Here is an 18,733-nt window from a genome sequence, read left to right as displayed (position 1 = left end):
CATGAAAATGAACCGATGAATTTTTACAAATGACACTTTTGTTCTACTTTTATGGATCTTCCCATTTACTTTGTCTCTGACTGCTCATGCAAATCCATTTTTCATATCACAACCACCCAAGGGATTAACCATCTGCAATATAGTGTTTTATAACTGCAGTAATAAACATAACACAGCAGTCAAAGGAAGGCTTGTTGGAACGTCAATCATCTATCCATTGCTTGTGATTAAATGCTGTTTAGAGCATATATGGACAATAGAGATGAATGGATATAAATGTGGTTTCACTGCTAACCTCCACAGGTGAGGATGTACTCCAGAGCGATGGCCATCATAGGAGGGTTTCTGGTGCTGGCCAGTGGAGCAGGAGAGGTTTACAGACAGAAACCTCGCACACGCTCGCTTCAGTCCACTGGACAGGTGTTCCTGGGGATTTACTTGATCTGCATGGTGAGTTTGTCCACTTGATCACATATAGACAGACCAGACTGTGCCATAGTTTGCCATATATTGAAAACCTGGGAATTTTAAAATGGTGTTTTGCAGACCTGGAAAATCACAGAAAATGTTGTTGTTATCAAATGTAACGTATGTTACAAAATAGAAAAGATTATTTTTATTTCATCATGTATAGATTTGACTAAGAATATTTAAAAACAGTTATGCATTATACACTGATAAGGTTTAGAAACTTCAGTTAAGCTCTACTGAAATGGAAACTAAGTTAAGCATATTTAATAATGTAGTGTGACTGAACATATAACATCGAACATAACATGTTGCATTGTGCTGAATGATCTCATTTGATCATTAATATCCTTAACCCTGTGAAGCCTGACCTTTAATAGTCATTTTATTTAAGCTTTAGACAAAATATTTGACAAATGTCTTCATACACGTTTTGTTTTATATCATATTTGATACATCAGGTTTTTATGGCTCATATAGTATGATATAGTGAGAATATGAAGCTCACAAAAACTTCATTCAGTGGTTTTAAACTGAGAACAAAATACGCAATTTGGTGCAGATATTATTTATATGGCTAAAATGTAAGATAAAAATCCTGACAGTTTGTAATGTAAATCAATGAGATCTTTGTAACAGTATAAAAGGTTACTTACATAAAATGCATATATCTGCCAATAACGTCTTGGTAATATTTTTAAGACGAACATTTACTGGGCTGAAACAACACTAACAATAAAAACGTTATTCTTACGTAAGGCCTTTTACTTGCTAAAAAAAGTGTAAACTCTCAATCAGGCGACAGAAGGCACGTGCAAGATTGAGTTTTGATCATGTTGATCATTTAAAGGCATTGGAAATTCATGCATGGATGATGATGCTGGTTAATATTCCTGATATTCTCATTTGTCCTCCAGGTGTACTCTCTACAGCACAGTAAGGAAGACCGACTGGCCTATCTGGACCATATTCCTGGTGGAGAGATCACCGTCCAGCTCCTGGTGGTTGTGTTCGGTGTGCTTGCGCTCGCCTACCTCTCGGGCTGCTACGTGCGAGAAGCCTCCCAGATCCTGGCCGTTCTGTTACCTTTGGTTGTGCTTTTCATCGACGGCAACATCGGCTACTGGCACCGCACCTGCCACGTGGAGTTCTGGAACCAGATGAAGCTCATCGGCCAGAACATCGGCATCTTCGGAGCAGTGCTTATTCTAGCCACAGACAACTAAAGATATAGGGATATATGACAACATCTGTGTACAGGCAGTGCTTAGGACAAACAGAAGAGATCGAGCATGTGTCTCGGGATCATAATAATGCTCAGAAACTGTGTGTACGCTCAAAGGTGCAGAGGATACAATTCCCAGCTTGCTCTGGGGTCTCCGATCGCAAGCACAAAGTCTTCAAAAGACGGTTTACATTGCATTTGTTTCCTTTTTAATGCTTTATTTAAAGTTTAAGAACGACTAGAAATTATATTAAAGTTGAATGATGAATTATGGAAACATTGTTAGTTTTGATGTTCTTAAGCGGTATAGTAATGTGGATTTTTTTCCCATGTTACAGACATTTAAAATGCCACTAAATTTTTTTGCTGCTTGTATTTAATTTGCATTCCTTGTACAACTATAAAATCACAATGTCAATAAAAAAAAATCATTGTTTTGTATGGAACCTACAAAATCGTTTGATTATTGTGCAGTGTGATAAATATATATATATAGAGAGAGAGAGAGAGAGAGGGAGAGATTTTTTTTGGAGTAAATATTAGAACAGCAACTTAAGAATTCACAGTATTATAAAATTACATCAACCTTCAAGTGTTATTTTATCAATGGTTTTATCCACATAGATTTTGATAAAATATTATCCCTCAAAGTGTACAAACTGAAACTAAAATAAAAGTTTCAAATCTCTGAAAGATTCTGCTAATAATCTGCACAACAAGAAAATGTTGATCAAACAAAAATGGTCCAGCACAAAGGACACAAAAATACATTATTAACTAGAATCCCTATACGTGTATTTAAAGTAACATTGAATAAAATTACAATTATTATTGAGTTCCTTCTCTGGTTTTTCATGTGTCATTCTGCTTGAGACTATTAATTTTAATGTGACATTTCTCAGAGCAAGGTAAAATTTAATCAATCCTATTAATTCAGTATGGATATGAGTTAAGAGTTCTGCAGTGATGCCATATTTTCGTTTGCTTCCCTCAACAACAAAGTGACTTTTGTATAATTGCAGAAAATAAGCTCTGTGACCAAAACAAGTTTATGATTCTTACATGTTTTATTCATCATGATAAGCTTCACTTTTATGAATTTTGAAGCCTAAATACAATCGTCAGAAGTAAAACGCTTAAGTTAGGCTACACCACAGTCACGTGACTCCAACATCACCACCATTAAGCTTCCCACTAAGAACACTTTCAGTCTTTGTTTAAAAACCTTTTCCCTGAAAATTCGAGTTATAATAGTTTGAAAGAGCGCGATTATAAACGATTTCCCCAACAACTTCTGTAGTCTCATTTAGACACTTGTTAGCAACCACCTTTTTCAAACTTGATAAAAATCCCATGGGGTTATTACTGGTGTATTTTATGTCACAGAATGAAATGTGATGATATCTTAACATTGTGTTCACCACAGACCTTATTTCAGGCATTTAACCAAAAACCCTTTCAGAAAAACCCATTGACTCCAGGACGATGGAACCAGAAATGCTATGCATGCTATGCATTTCCGGTTCCATCGTCCTGGAGTCAATGGGTTTTTCCAGGTCATTTCCAGGTTTTAGTCAACAAAAATACGTCATCCCCGCAGCATTCTATCAGAATTTGACAAAGAATAACTTTTGGTTACACTTTATTTTAAGGTGTCATTGTTACAGTGTAATTATATATTTAAGTACTGAGTAATAATAAGCAACCTGTACTTACTATAGGGTAGTGGTTCTCAATTCCAGTCCTCGTGACCCACTGCTCTGCACATTTTGTATGTCTCCCTTATTTAACACACCTGAACCAGTTCATCAGCTCATTAGGAGAGACTCCATGAACTGAAATGAGTGTGTCAGATAAGAGAGACATACAAAATGTGCAGAGCATGAGGACTGGACTGCCCACTGCTATAGGGTTAGGGTAGGATTAGGTTTTGGTTGAGGGTTAGTTGCATGTAATTATGCATAATTTACAGTTATTCCTACGGTAAGTACATATAACATATGTAACAAGGACACCGTAAAATAAAGCGTTACCTCACTTTTTTTTATTAGGCTAGGAACATGCATTGGGAAACTAAAAGGGTTCCATTTTGATTTCACGTTGAAGTGAGTATGGATGTGTGCTACACTGCACAAAAACAATATTGTAAAATAAGATTGTATTTCTAACAGGTGTTGACTTTTCATCCCTTCCTCATTTGTAAGACTCCCAAGGCATTTGATCGTTTCCTTGGTTTTCCAGGTTTTTCCTTTTCTTCTTTCGCTTCCGCTCAGCCATAACCATGGCCGCCACCACAGTGACCATCACAGTCCCAGTAATGATCAGGACGGTGGCCGTTTCTGCGATACACAGCTGACTGTGCATCAAACCCAGAGAAGCTCCGGCCAGTAAGAGCGGAGAGTGGCATGTGATATTCACGTAATCGTCCACGTGGAGATGCCTGACGCGGAGTATCTTACTGAAAACACGATGCAGATCGCAGTCACACGTCCAAGGGTTCTCTGACATCTGCAGATGCGTGCTGGGCGTCTTAAGGTTTAAGAATATCTTGAACTTCAGGCTTCTCAACTGGTTGGCTTCTAAGTTCAGTATGGTGAGGGTTTGTAGGGGAGCCAGAGCTTCCACTTCAATCTTGGAGATATTATTGTGGCCCAAGAGAAGAACCCCAAGACCTTGTTGCATGGACAGCAGTCCTCCTTGGAGAACCGTCAATTGATTCCACGCCAGGTTAAGGTGCCTTAGCATTGTAAGTCCACGAAATGCCCCAACTTCAATGACCCGAATGTGGTTGTGACTGAGATCTAACCTCTCCAGGCTTTCTAAGTCCTCGAAAGAGTGGGTCTCAAGACGCTCCAGAGCGTTGTGGGAAAGCTTGAGATCTTTAAGAGAGGTCAATCCTTGAGAGAAATCTGGAGGAAGGACACAGAGCTCATTGTAAGCCAGGTCCAGCTTTTCCAGGAAGGTCAGAGAGGAAAGAGCCTGGAACAGAACAGAGCATAATCAGCTAACAATCCTTTTAAATTGAAATTTAAAGACCGATGAGAGAGGCAGAGAAATGCATTTTTGAATCACATTTGAAGGGATGGTTCACTCAGTTCTGTAGTCGTTTACACACACTCCTGTCGTTCCAGACCTGCATGACTTATTTTCTTCCGTGGAACACAAAAGAAGATTTTTTTTTTTGCCCTTGCAGTGAAAGTCATAGGGGTGCAAAACATCATTAAAGGGGTGGTTGATTATGATTTGACTTTTCTAACTTTAGTTAGTGTGTAATGTTGCTGTTTGAGCATAAACAACATCTGCAAAGTTGCAACGCTCAAAGTTCAAAGCAAAGGGAGATATTTGCTTTTAAAGAAATCGCTTTTTAAGGACTACAACAAACGGCTGGTAGAGACTACACCACATTCCTCCCGGGTTAGTGACATCACCAACCCTAAAATTTACATAAACCCCGCCCCCGGAACATGATTTATAAATTATCATGACAGAAAATGCTAATCAATGACCAGAAGATAACTACACATAAGCTACATAAATTCATCAACTAACCATTCAGAAATGTTGTCTACATGTTGTTCTCACTTCTTCTTGAGTCTCTCCATCATTGTCCGACTCTGGTTTGAACATAAAAGGCTAAATGTTGTAGAAATGTTCAGTGCATGTCTGTGTGAGATAAGAATGAGCTGTTGTAGCTCCGCCCTCTGTGCCGGGAGCAGCAGCTCATTTGCATTTAAAGGGACACACATAAAAACTGTGTTTTTGCTCACAATTTTAACACGCTATATAAAAATATCTGTGGGGTATTTTGAGCTAAAACTTCACATAAACACTCTGGGGACATCAGAGACTTATTTTACATCTTGTGAAAAGGGCATTATACCACCCCTTTAAACACTTTCATTGAATGGACAAAAAACACAGATGTTTTTCAGACATCACAAAAAACTTATTTTGTGGTCCACAGAGGAAAGTCGTGTTTGGAAACATCAGGAGGGAGACTAAATAATGACACAATTTCATTTTGGAGCAAACTATCCCTTTAAATACACTTAAAAATAAAGGTTTTATAAAGTATATATAATAAAGATTCTTTATTGGCATCTATGGTTTCATGAACAACCTTTAACATCAGTGGAACCTTTCCATTGGACAAAAGGTTGTTTATAGTGCAAAAAGGTTTAGATGATTAAAATGATCTTCACACTAGAAAAAATGGTTCTTTTAAGAACTGTTCACTGAAAGGTTCTTCTGAGGAACCCAAAAGAGTTAAAAAGAGTCTTTGAAAAGAGGTTTTCATAGAGATGCCATAGAACCACCATTTTGGTTTCCCCAAAGTACTTTTCAGTTAAAAGTTCCTGAACCATTTTTATCTTCGTGCAAAGAACCTTTTTCCTCTATAAAGAACCTTATGTGCAATGGAAATGTCGCAGGGATACTTAAGTTTATGCATGTATATGCCAATAAAGAACCTTTATTTTTAGTGTAAGTGTGAAGAGCATTTTAATAATCTGATGAACCTTTTTCCACATAAAAAAACGATTTCATAAACTTTAAAGGTTCTTCATTGAATCATCGATGCCAATAAAGAGCCTTTAGTTTAAGAGTATAGTTGGAAAAAGAAATTCGTAAAGACACCCTATATTAAGCGCACCTGAGAATGAACCACCTGCATGTTGCTTTGTGAAAGCAGAAGGATCCGGAGGACCCATATCCCAGTAAAAGAGGTACTCCTCAACTCCGACAGCTTATTCCCACTGAGGTCCAGGAGCCACGTGCCATGTGGAATACTGTGGGGAATGTGAGTGAACCCTCGGGATCGACAGTCCACCAGCTCATGTGCTCCGTAACAAGAACACTGATGAGGGCAGAGCTTTGAGCCTCCAGCGACGAGGAAAGTGATGGGTAAAAATATGACGCAAAGCATCTTCAACTTGAGCTCAGAGATCCATATCAACAAGCACGCTTGTCTTGCTCGTACTCAGAACCGTCTGGTTGAGCTGAAAAGAAGTAACATCAACTGGTATATTCCTGTATATCTATCATTAATTTTCAAACGGTTTGCAGTCTGAGACCTACAAGGATTTGTGGCTTGGCATGAGTACTCAAATTATATAAAGAGCTTAATCCTTTAATCCGTTTATCATTTCACACAATCAGAATCCATCATGTTGGTCAACATTCTTCATGGCCAGCTATCACATTTCCAAGACATTCATTCATGCTTAAAGAATTACAGATCTAATTGTACTTACTAAAAACTGCACAAGACGGCCTTCAAGAATACGGAGCGACTGGTTGAGTTGAAACATGCCACACTCGTATCAATTTCCATTCAAATTCAACTAGATTCCTACTTTAAACCTTTACTCGAAAACTGAACAATACTACATTTACACTTAGATGCTTAAATCCAAAGCCACTTACTAATGAGGGAAATCTGACATCTGCAGCCTTGGGTCTTGTTCCACTACGAATAAAGAAACTCAAAGTTCTGATTTCGATCTAAAGCAAACTGCACCTGGATGCAGAGCGTCCCCGTGCAACTCTGCTTTTGAGTCTCTATGACCTGGACTTGATTTATCCTCAAAGCACATTGCATCACTCAAGAAACAAGAGTACTTGGTACATACTGAATATTTCATTGAACTGTCCATTAATTTCTAAACAGGAAGTGTAGTTTTACAGTTAAGCATGTTAAAGATCTCAATGGAAACCCCAACAGAGCATCTTACACCATGTTAAATCTTTGACGTGAACCACGGTGAGGTGTTTCGAAATGGAGACGGGTGCCAGCAGTGTGAATGAAACGTGCTTTAGTTACAGAAATAATCTAAACTTATTCAAGAACAATCAAGACCTTTAGACACTAATCCATTGAATAATCCACTGAAACTCTATTCGTGTAATTAACTCAAAGGCTGTTGGTAGCTAATGAGGTTTAAGATATTTGAGCACTAAACCTTGCTTTAATTACATGTGCACCTAGAACTACATTTTTTTTTTTTTTGATTTCTAAAATTACTCCAAAAACGAAAAAGATTCAAAATGTGACAAGAAAAAAGCGTTCTATTGTACCGGACAGAAATCCACGCAGCATGACCCGTCTGGTTAAATCATTTTGGAAAGAAGTACTAGCTCAGAAAATACTCGAATGGGAAATAGCATGTGCTATTTGTTTCAAATAACTATGTTACAGTCATCACACGGCACATTTAATTCAAATAACATGCAATTATATCGGAAATAAAACCAGTTGATTTTACTTCTGGTTCAACCATCTTGGAACTGCAACATCAAGCATATTACACTATGGTATACTGGTTTGGCAAATGAAGAAAGTCATCTAGATATTCCATGTGTACAAAACAGACGCATGCCATGCGCATAATATTGTACATAATGCGGCATAAATACCAGTTTGGGAGCCAGCTATACTGAGCCACTGTTGCGTTATTGTGTATCAAGTGTTTACTGTGTTTTTGCAAAACGAATAAAATGCTATTTGATTAGACCAGGTGTAAAAAAGCCACATAACTAAAGAGTTTCAAGCACTTAACCCTTTGATTGAAAGGGCAAATCATTTTAACTCCTTTTGCAAGCATATTGTTTCCAAACATTTCTGAAAAAGCAACTGAAAGTACAATATTACAGTCAGAATTTTTGTTATTTTTATTTTAGAAAATGTCCTTTGTAACATGTGGCATCTGAAGTCACATTTTGTTTAAAATACAGAAAAGACAGACACTTGTAGAACATAAACAGCCAAAGAAAGAAAAAAAAAGAAAAGAAAAACATCAAAGTAAATAAAGCTAACAAGCTTTTCTGACTGGTTTGTTTTTTCTTTTTTTTTGACAAAATGGAATAGAAGGCGAAGGAGGGATGTAAGAGAGAAGAAAATATGAAAAGCTATCTTTAGATGAAACACAGGAGGAGGAGGAGGAGGAAGAAGAAGGGGCAGAGGGGGGATAAGACACTGTTAGTCAAAGAAACTATGGTTTGTTTGATGGTTGGTGTTTTAAATTATCTTTATAAAGTCTAATTTAGAATGATCTCTTTTCACTCTCATGTTTCTTAAAACATTTTTGCTTTTTTTTTGTGTGTTTTTTTGTTTCTTTTGTTGATCTTCCAGACCCTAGGCCCTTGGTGCATCCACCCTCGGACTACGACGCAGAGGGGGAGATGAGCGCTGGTTTGGACCAGCTGTTAGGCCCGTGATGCCCGTGGTGCCCTCCCCAGATGAGCCATACCCCCCACTCAGGAGGATAAAGACGAGTCCTTCTGTGTTTGCTGTGCTTGTGTACGCTGCATCGACTTCTGGCTTTCCACATCTCTAAAATGTTTCTCAACCTGAAAAGAAAGACACGCAAGTCATGACAAGCAATCGATATGACACCTGTAAATGCAGATTAGAGGTCTGCTACCCGACCCAAGCCTGACGGGTCCCGAACAACTAGCGGGTTTGGGTTAGTTTCATGAATATCTTCGGGTTTGTAACTTAAGCCTGGTTCACACGGCAGGATAATTAGGCCGATTTTAGCCCCGATTCACCCCTTCCGGCAATCTTAAAGATGCTCCGATTATCGTAAAATAATCAGATCAGATATTCCTGCCGTGTGTGGTGTGTTAAGACTGCTCTCGTCTGCTCGGAAGGACGTCGGGACCACTCCGATCTCAAATCGGGGATATCCAACATGTTGGATTGTTTTGGCCCGATTTCTCATCCTGTGTGTGGTGTTCCCCGGGGACAAACGAGGGTGATAAATGATAAAATATTTTATCACGCTATCATTCATTCAAGTGCTAAGAAACAAGCGCGATAAAACGCAAAAATAAGAACTTAAATCTGTACTGGCGGCACGCTGTCTGTAAATCTCCTCTCTGTGTGACACACACACACACGCGCACAGAATCCCGCTTCAGACAGCGCGCCGCCGCATTGAGTTCTCTTTCATGCTTGAATGGACAAAAACACAAAAGTATGCCAAAATGTTCACTTTGTCGAGTATCCTCGTAAGGAAGGACGTTTGACCTCGAGGGATTTTGCAAGATTTCCCGTCTGACATGGGAATGCTCGGGAGTCAAATCGGTTCGTGTGTGATTTGTTGATTTTGCCGTGTGGCTGCGCACCACACACTGTACGACCAAAACTGTTAGACCCGTGATTTTTTAATCGCCGTGTGTGGGGTCTCTCAGGGTTGGAAAATCGGCCGACAATTTTAAAATCGTCCCGTGTGAACCAGGCTTAAGAAAAACTATACAGGTGAAACTCAAAATATTAGAATATTGTGCAAAAGGTATAATTTTAATGATTATGGCTTACAGCTTATGAAAACCCCAAATTCTAAATCTCAGAAAATTAGAATATTACATGAAATCAATAAAAAAGGATTTTAAATACAGAAATGTCGGCCCTCTGAAAAGTATCATCATGCATATGTATATAGTTATACAAAATATATTAGTTTCACCTTTTAATTTGAATTACTGAAATACACAAACTTTTGCACAATATTCTAATTTTCCGAGATTCACCTGTATTCATGTAGTTAAGGTTTGACTACATTCAGGATGTGTACTTTATTAAAATGAGCAGATAAAATAAAAAGGGAGTTCATATATCTGACTGCTTGTATTCATTGATGAAAATGAAGCCATGTGCAGTAATATTGCATCACATCTTGATGCAGTGTGATCTCGAATCGAAGACATCATAATCGAATCGTGAGACCAGTGCCGATTCACACTTCTATTGCTGGATAACAGGTGAGCCAAAGGACCGCACAAAATTATACATAAACCTCTGCATTATGATGCAATAATGTGTGTGAAGTGAATGAGTGTATCAGCGCCAGGAGAGTACTATCAATAAATACTGCATGAAACATTTTCTACTATTTGATATATGTATGTATATTTAAAAGTTTTAAACCTTGGGAGACAACATGATTATGATACACTATTGAGTGAAACTACGAATGAAATGAGCACAGCGCGCTCGTACATCAAACAGACGCATTTCCCTCGCATCTCTGACGTCAGCTAAAACAACATTCACATTTGCTACTGTTGTATTGAAATGTTTAAAACATTGTACAATATGATGAATGAATGAATGCAAAGTGCAAACTATATGAATGAAATGCAGCATGATAGGAAGTCTAATAACCGTGTTGCCGTCTCTGTGCGTCTCTCTGAATCATACACATCTTCTACCACTTGATGCGTCTATTTCAATGTTTTAAACCTTGTACGATATGAGCAGTGTGGGTCTTACACAGCTGTTTTTGGCTTATGGTAGCAAGTATACAGATACATCTCTACAGCGACAGATTTCGGGTTCGGGCTTCAGTTTAAAGCCTCTAACGCAGATGCACCATCAAACATAGTCTGATCCATAGTAGAAACATTCAGCATATAATACAACATGTATTAAACAAGACAAAACTAACTTAAGTAATATGGTGCAAAATGCCCCTCTTCAGAGTTATTCTTTCGGGCTAACTAACGAGCTATGGACGGAGAACCGCTTTCCTGAGGTAAATATAACTTCTTGTGGTTGGCGTCTTTCTGCAGAATTTGAAAGCACAAAGCTTATTGCGATCATTGAATGGATGGTGTGCAAGAAATGTTTAGTGAAGTGACAGCATAGACTTAAAAGATTTATTTATTCTTGGGTTTAAGAATCAACATCGGTTCATCAAAATGAAGGTCAATTAAAATTAACATCGTCAACCCTGACCCAACCCATCCCTACGGTTGCATTCTAGTAAAGTCACAATTTACAATAGAAAATAGCCTTTTATTACACTTTTGGAACTTAAAAGTACTGAGCTGCAAGGAAACATCCGCCATGTCATTGCCAATTGTGACAGAGATGAGAGTGAATGATAAAACACTTGTAGATCAAATGGTGGCACGTGACTTGAAGCATTATTTCTTGTATACAATTTGGCTGCGAGGAGACTTCGTTGACACTTGAAGTGGAAAGCTAACAGTAGCTTTGCCATTTTGTTTATGTCTTTCAAGCATCGACCAATGGAACGACTTCTTTACCAGGAGTCAGAGAGATCTATTTAAAAGGTCAAATAAGGGATACAAGACAGGTTTTAAAATTGACTGCTGGTTTAACTTTTAATATTCTCCATCTTGCAAAACCTATGGATGCCACTGGAAGAGAGCTCTTAACACATTACTGAAGTGAAAGATATTCCGTGATACTCACAATTTTGCGTATATGACTTAGAGCACTTCCCTCTTTGCCTTTGCAGTTCTCCACCTGGTAAGGTGGTGAGATTACGACGTCATCCATCACAATGATGTTCTTCTCCTGCCATTTACAGTCTTTGATGCTGGAAAACAAAGAGATCAAACATCAAACTCAAGATGGGCACACCCGCAGTGAGCAATAACGCTTAAAATGATCAAATGATCAAAGAGTAAAGGCCCCGATATACTCACGGCGAAGCTGTTTTTTGTTCTTTGCTTTGGGGTAAAAAGAAGTTTGAAATACGTGAGCAGCGGAACACTGTTAGCGAACATCCTGACGCCGCCCATGCTACTGAAAGTGGCGTTTAGATAAATATGTGCTGCATGCGTGCTTTCCTTTCAATTAAATCAACATACAACAAAAATGACAGCGATGATGAAACAGTGAAGAAAGCATCTGATCATAGCGATGTGGATGTTTGCACAAGCTCTGCAATTCGGCACTCCAGTCATGTTTATTCATATATACCACTTTATGCAAGAGATTGTGTTAAAGCAAGCAGCTCTACAGTATTAAACACACACAAAAAAGTGTCAGAGTCTCTTGTCATTAGAATTAAGAATTAATTTTCTACAATAAAGCGGCTCTCCAGTGTGTTCATGTTTTTACTCACAGATGTCTGACCTCGAGGGACTGAACAGAAGAAATGAACCAGAGATGATTTCCACAACAAAGAAGGCGGAGCCTCAGAGCCACACACACCTATTACGTAATCATCACGGACCAATGGTAGTTTAAAGGTGTTTACCAGCCAGGGGTGCGTTTCCCAAAAGCAACTATGGTCGCAAGTTCCTTCATCTCGTTACTAACAGAAATCAATGGAACTTGCGAGTGACCATAGTTGGCTAACGATGCTTTTGGGGAAACACAACCCAGAGTGAACTTTTCCGGAGTTTCGGAACACTTAACACACTTCGTTTTGGCCTGTATTTGTTTGAAATTATGTCTTCGATTTTGCTTGAAGTATATCGGGGCCTTAATACAGAAACACGTTTTGTTTAAGCTCAAGATCTCAGTAGACGATTGTGTTTATTGAAATCACACTTAGACCTTGTACTTTAATTCAATCCTCATGGTAGACCGCACAAGGGGGGACCACCTTGTCAAATGGAGAATACAACTTCTAGGCTGTAGATTTGACTAATCTTTCTCCCACATGCTTTTAAAACTCAATTCATTAGTGTTAATCATTCATTTAAGAGTAAAAAAAAAAAAAAACCTTTTACAATACAATCATCTAATAACCACTTAAGAGAAGTTTAACATCACTTTGGTTATAGATAAATGAAGACTTCGTCTTAAATTTGGTTTCACAATGCAAGTAAAGTTTGCAAGTCTTACGTTTTGTGTATAGTCTGGAATAATTGCTGGCCCTCAACTGACACCCCAGCACTGATTGCATAGGCTTGGGACAACTTGTCTTCCTTTTCCGACCTTGCCCGACTGGCAAGCTGTAAAACAAAAGATGTCAAAGTAAGATATTGTCAGACAGGTATCATCTCAATCATGTATTATTTACTATCTAGAACATGTCAAACTTCGCTCCTGGAGAGTTTAGCTGGAACCTGCTCAAAAACAACTGCCTGGAAGTTTCTAGTAATCCTGAAAGATATTTGCCGTGTCTGAAATCACCCCCTATACCCTCAATCACTATTCCCCCTATAGTACTCCACTAACGCAGTCCACTTGAAGGAGTGAATGAAAACAAGTGAGTGAATTTGGAGACAGTGCGCCGGAAGGGCTGCCGCTTTTGCATAGTTTGTGCTTGCCATATAATAATCATTTGAAACCTAGCAAACTGTCAGCTCTAGTAGTAATGAAAATATTTATCTTGAACTCATGGAAACTTTATATAAACTTTGATTAAACAATTTGATAATTAAAAAGGAATTAATACAGTATGATATTAGGCTGTAGCCACATTGGACCAGGGGTTTGGAAAACGGATGGATGGATTGATTCCGCTGCGGGCACCATCATCTGGTAAGATGTGGGAATTTATTCAGCACATGACTCTCAAAGTGCATTATGGGTATTCTCTAGGCGTTTAGTCATACATCAGTTGTACACTCGTTATTGCGGTATTTAAAGGTTGTATCAGCGATTTCAGGCCCAAACATAAATGATCACATTCATCTAATCTTTCCTAACGATCCGCTAGCTGCCCGCCCCATAAGCATGCCGTCAAAAAAACGCGTCTCTGTAGGCAGCCTAGGCTCTGAGATCTGCACACAAAAACAATCACCGACAGGGGTGGGTGTTGTGAGGTTTTGCGCTCATGCACGGCTGCCTATGACGGCTGCACGCGAAAACCTCACAACACCCAGCCCTGTCGGTGATTGGTTGGAACACTATTTATTTTGGTTTTGAGTGTTGGTGAAACTAATTGTTTTTGTGTGCAGATCTCAGAGCCTAGGCTGCCTACAGAGACACGGTTTTTTGACGGCATGCTTATGGGGTGGGCAGCTAGCGGATCGTTAGGAAAGATTAGATGAATGTGATCATTTATGTTTGGGCCTGAAATCGCTGATACAACCTTTAAGGGTATGGGGGAGATCTGACAGCACTTGATTAGCTGTTTGTTTAAAGGCTGTACACACCGTGACGAATATCGGCGCGCGTTATTCGCCAGCGTTTTTCAACGCGTTTTTTGTGTTCACACCCAAGCGATTTTCGCTGACGATGAGCCGAGTGAACATGCAAATTCATTCCCTAACATTAGATGGCGCTTAATACCACTCCATAACAGTTCTCTTTTATCAAGATTTTTGTAGTCGCTGTCGCGTTTGTCATAGTTCTTTATGTTCCGACACCAACGAGACCAGCAGCTCTACAATCATTTTGCCTTGCATCTTCCTCGTCTTATGACGCTTTTACGCGTGGCGTTTTTCGCGTCGGTGTGCACACTCACATTGGCACCCTTTGTTTAGTCACGAGGCGTTAAACGTCGGCGAATGTCCCGGTGTGAACAGGCCTTAAGGTTGGAGCTAAACTCTGCAGAACGACCCAACAGGAAATGAGTTTGACACCCCTGATCTAGCACAACATATGTGAAATGTTTTTTTCTACAAACCACCATGGCTATGTTCAGACTGCCAGTAAAAATTAGATTTTTAGAATATACAGATTTTATCCAGATGGGTTTTTTTTTTTAACGTTTGGACAGCTTTTTATAAAAAACCCACACAAAATCAGATTTTTTCTAATCTGATTCAAACCACATTTGGAGGCGGTTTGAAATGCGATTCCAATCAGATTTTTACAGATGCGCCTCAAATGCTTGGTTCAAATGGTCTTTTGTGTCACTCTTAATGTGACATACAATTATAACATCAAAACAGGCAATGGAAATGCTGAAAATATTCATATGGTATGTCCAAAGATTTTGGCCGTGACCACAGCACGGAGTCTCAATATACACCAGTCTCCACCACGACTCGACAGGGCGCTTATTTGGAGAGTGAGATGATGCACCTCATTTTTCCCACATCCGTTTTGAAAGCGATGCGTGGGTATGCCTACGTCGTTACCAAAGGAAGCCATGCAGATAGGCTGGTTATGTCTGGACACATTTGATCAGTTGCGATTAGTAGTGCAGGCAGTCTGACGGAAAAGATCTGATTGGAGAATAAATCCAATTTGCCTGCAGTCTGAACATAGCCGATACAAATACAAATAACATCAAAAATCACAGTATTAGCTTTCCACCAATGAATTTGTTTGAACTGTTACACATGTCTATTGTGGTAGATAAAACTGCCTGGCTATCAATGGGAGGGCCTGCTTTCCTTTGATACAAGAGAGTGCTGAATGAACAGGAGTAACGTGAAAAACAGACTTTGAAGCAACTGCAACTAAACTTCCTTGTCTGGCATAAAAATTTAATTATGTAGTCAACAGGTGTGAATATATTGTCTATTTTAAAGAACCATTAAATGTGTCTCATCTAACAAGAATTTATAGTCATTGTGCAACATCTCTAGTGCACACGATTTTCAAGTTGCTCCAAAATGCTTTCTTTTTGGTTCTGTGCAGGCAGGACATGTCATCATTGTGTGTACCGTAACAAAAGCCCTGTATCTGTTCGGTTTGATATGGACACATACAGGCTGCCATTGCAACCGTTGCTACTAAGTGGACATAATATTTGGAGTTTCACATGCATTTGACAACAATTAAACTGACCATAAATTTTAATGAAAACGTATTAATATTCCTGAAAATTTCCATTCCTAGTCAGTACTTTCCATTTCCTACTACTATAGTCTAACTTTGAGTGTTTTTCTTTTGAAAATGTCTAACATGTACAATAGATATTAACAAAGGTATTACCAATAGGGCATACCAACTATATTGTCATATTAAAGGTGCTGTATGTAAGAATGACTGCAGTCCAAATTTAAAATATCAGAGACCGTTGTTTCTTCCACCTCCTCCTCCTCAGACTCGATGCTCACGTGGGTTGCCAGTTTGAGGACACGCAACAGGAGCGAGCGCAATTGACGACGAAAACCGAGGACACTTAATGACTTGATTTAGCCGCGTTTTAATACGCTCGTTCATTTAGATTTTTAGATGGATACCAAGGCTTTTTAGGTTGTGTGAAATCTGCAAGCTCTGACACAGTTTGTTTGCTCATTTCCAAGGCTGCGATACGCTGTGTTTCCTGCTAACTGGCATCGCGGGGTGTTGAAATACTACTGGGTGAACTGGCAGTGGGCGGAGTCACACAGACCAAAACAAAACCCGTCTGACAACACGGAACGTGTAAAATAATAAGTCAAATAAGTGGCTATAGAAGTGTTTTTCAGAGAATCGAGTGTATGTGAACTTAACATGTTTCCTAAATATCTGCAAACATATTATGGTATTTTTATGCTTTAGTAGAGTAAAAAAAAGTTACATACAGCACCTTTAAGTGTTACCATAAATTAAAATGACTCATTCCAGTATAAAAAATTGTGATCGTAGTGCACCCACACTTGGTGCATGCATTTGAACGCAATATGTGATCTTACCTTGCTAACATTCAAGGATGCTAGAGGAGGAGGAGTTTCAGTGCGGTCATTAATTATATCCACCTCTGAAACATAGGCTAAGTTGATCAAGATGACGTCGCTGAGGTTGGGCTTTCCGCTGGAGGAAGGACATTCTGGCAGGAGGGTTAAGGATAAATCAAACGAAGACATCAAGACACACTTATGCAGTTGTTCTCTCTCAACAGGTAGGTGCTGAAACCTCCTGTTTAGGAAATGACTTGGTTTACTAAACATCAAATGTAGTTACTGACACACACCTGTTTACAACACACCAAAGACATTGAGCGGTTCAACTGCCGCCATCCCCCACAAGGTTAGATGGCCATTATTCTAAGGCCTAGCCTAGATGTAAAAGACAAGCTGAGTAATACGTGAAATGAAACCAACGTGAGTGATTGGTTGAGCAAGCCTACAAAAAATAAGTCCGGGGAAAAAAAAAAGTGACAACTGATGTCATACATGTCAAGGCGTCAAACCATCAAAACCACATTTAAACAAAAGTCAGCACTGAGCAGTGACACGTGGGATTTATAGAAATCTCATGAAGGTCAATCTTAAGTGAGACAAGCAGATTAATTAATTCATCATTAAGAACTTAGAACAATCTTCATCTTTTGTAGATAGCTGAAATATTGTAAAAACATCCACCTTGAGGTTGTGGTGATGTGAAATCTTCAAAGATTTTTAGTAAACCATGCCAGGTCAAAGGGTGTCAACACTTCTGCTCACCCTTTAACATGCCATGTCGAAAGATGTAAGCTAACGTATATTTCAACATTTCATTTGGATGGAAGGAACCTGTTTGTGAAATATTTATATTTAGAGCATAAAACGTGAATAGGTTGGAGTGTCATCCTTCCAATCTCAGCATTCACAAACTCCCTTATTTGTATAGCATGGTCAAAAAAATATGAATTTGACCATTCAGTCTATTATTGATCTGAGAACAGTTCAACTACAGACTGCATGTAGTATGATGGTAAACCAGTGTATATGCTACGCAGCCTGGGCATTATTAGTTCTTACAGGGAAAAATAGTTTATAAACTATATAATATACCCTATGAGAGCTGCCATTATTACACTGGAAAGGCATTAGCTTAGCACGCAAGGCTAATATTGTCGGTCGCGAGGACATGCTAATCAACAAGCTAACCACAAACAGCACTTTTCCAACTGTGAACCCACATCAAATCAACTAAGCACAGAAAACACCAAGCGACAAACATAGCTGATCGTGACCAAACACAACATAGAAGGTAAACGAAGCAAGAATAGGCGTTGAATGAGGCCACTAGCGCACACATAAACACGCTCGCGCGGAGCGTCAGTTTGACACAGTCCAGCCGTTTAAACGCACATATCCGAGGAAGAAAGGATACTCAGAGTCAACATCTTGGACGGGTAATCGAAAGCCACCACCTCTCCCTGCAAACGTTGGCCTAAACAGGTGAGGCAAGAGACATGGCTCCCGACACTGAAATACTCCCCCGGTCCAGGAGCCGCCATCTTCTCCGCCAGGGAAACCGGAGCGCGAGCTTTACGTAAACGCACGCGACGTCGTGACTGCTACCGACGCAGTGGCACGTCAGGTGACAGGAAAGAGTGGTAACACGATTATCCTTCTATAAAAAAAAACAAAACAAAAAAAAAAACATAATAATAATAATAATAATAATAAATAAATAAATAAATAAATAAATAGACTTACTACTCTCGTTTATTCAATAGTACT

At 39.1% G+C, this 18,733-nt stretch overlaps 4 protein-coding genes across 10 annotated transcripts in view; 1 reads left to right on the top strand and 3 right to left on the bottom strand.

The window, feature by feature from the left end:
- The window catches only part of gngt2b (guanine nucleotide binding protein (G protein), gamma transducing activity polypeptide 2b), a 19,861-nt gene extending 19,313 nt beyond the window's left edge, over positions 1 to 548 (bottom strand). For both annotated transcript variants that reach the window (XM_081392813.1, XM_081392811.1), the window contains exon 1: positions 296 to 548. The gene's annotated coding sequence lies outside the window, so the exon portion shown is untranslated. The remainder of the gene's footprint in view (positions 1 to 295) is intronic.
- tmem101 (transmembrane protein 101) overlaps positions 1 to 2,526 on the top strand; it is a 5,051-nt gene extending 2,525 nt beyond the window's left edge. For 2 of the 3 annotated variants that reach the window (XM_081392809.1, XM_081392808.1), the window contains exons 4-5: positions 304 to 450; positions 1,386 to 2,526. In XM_081392809.1, the coding sequence (XP_081248935.1) occupies positions 304 to 450; positions 1,386 to 1,694 (456 nt within the window). In that variant the 3' untranslated portion in view covers positions 1,695 to 2,526. The remainder of the gene's footprint in view (positions 1 to 303; positions 451 to 1,385) is intronic. The other variant, XM_081392810.1, reaches the window with a different exon arrangement.
- A 1,360-nt stretch (positions 2,527 to 3,886) lies between these two features.
- Positions 3,887 to 6,617, bottom strand: LOC308706381 (uncharacterized protein; the record flags this gene model as incomplete). The annotated part of the gene is made up of 2 exons (XM_081391974.1): positions 3,887 to 4,672; positions 6,345 to 6,617. The coding sequence occupies 2 exons, from the start codon at positions 6,615 to 6,617 to the stop codon at positions 3,887 to 3,889; spliced, it is 1,059 nt and encodes a 352-aa protein (XP_081248100.1).
- Positions 6,618 to 8,347: 1,730 nt separating this feature from the next.
- On the bottom strand, positions 8,348 to 18,598 carry lsm12b (LSM12 homolog b). Of its 4 annotated transcripts, none has more exons than XM_081392804.1 (6): positions 18,381 to 18,580; positions 16,979 to 17,112; positions 13,302 to 13,411; positions 12,152 to 12,175; positions 11,916 to 12,042; positions 8,348 to 9,040 (listed from the first exon to the last, which is right to left on the bottom strand). In XM_081392804.1, exons 1-6 carry the CDS (start codon positions 18,505 to 18,507, stop codon positions 8,948 to 8,950), a joined length of 615 nt encoding a protein of 204 aa, XP_081248930.1. In that variant the 5' UTR covers positions 18,508 to 18,580; the 3' UTR covers positions 8,348 to 8,947. The 4 variants fall into 4 exon arrangements, with proteins under 4 accessions (XP_081248930.1, XP_081248931.1, XP_081248933.1 ...); XM_081392806.1 differs by lacking the exon at positions 8,348 to 9,040 and adding an exon at positions 11,341 to 11,762 and having other exon boundaries at positions 18,381 to 18,563; XM_081392805.1 differs by lacking the exon at positions 12,152 to 12,175 and having other exon boundaries at positions 18,381 to 18,598.
- Between the last annotated feature and the right edge of the window lie 135 nt (positions 18,599 to 18,733).

Source organism: Scardinius erythrophthalmus (genome assembly GCF_964197995.2).
Source record: "Scardinius erythrophthalmus genome assembly, chromosome: 18".
In the NCBI taxonomy this organism is placed as follows: Eukaryota; Metazoa; Chordata; class Actinopteri; order Cypriniformes; family Leuciscidae; genus Scardinius; species Scardinius erythrophthalmus.
The sequence above is the reverse complement of the archived record's forward strand: the minus strand, read 5'-3'. Positions and strand labels throughout refer to the sequence as shown.

Excerpts from the sequence above, each read along its gene's own strand:
- lsm12b (XM_081392804.1), bottom strand. The coding sequence starts at position 18,507 with ATGGCGGCTCCTGGACCGGGGGAGTATTTCAGTGTCGGGAGCCATGTC. Across the intron at positions 12,176-13,301 it reads TTCCAGACTATACACAAAAC|CAAAGAACAAAAAACAGCTT; the intron begins GTAAGACTTGCA and ends TTTACCCCAAAG. Across the intron at positions 9,041-11,915 it reads TAAGTCATATACGCAAAATT|GTTGAGAAACATTTTAGAGA; the intron begins GTGAGTATCACG and ends CTTTCTTTTCAG.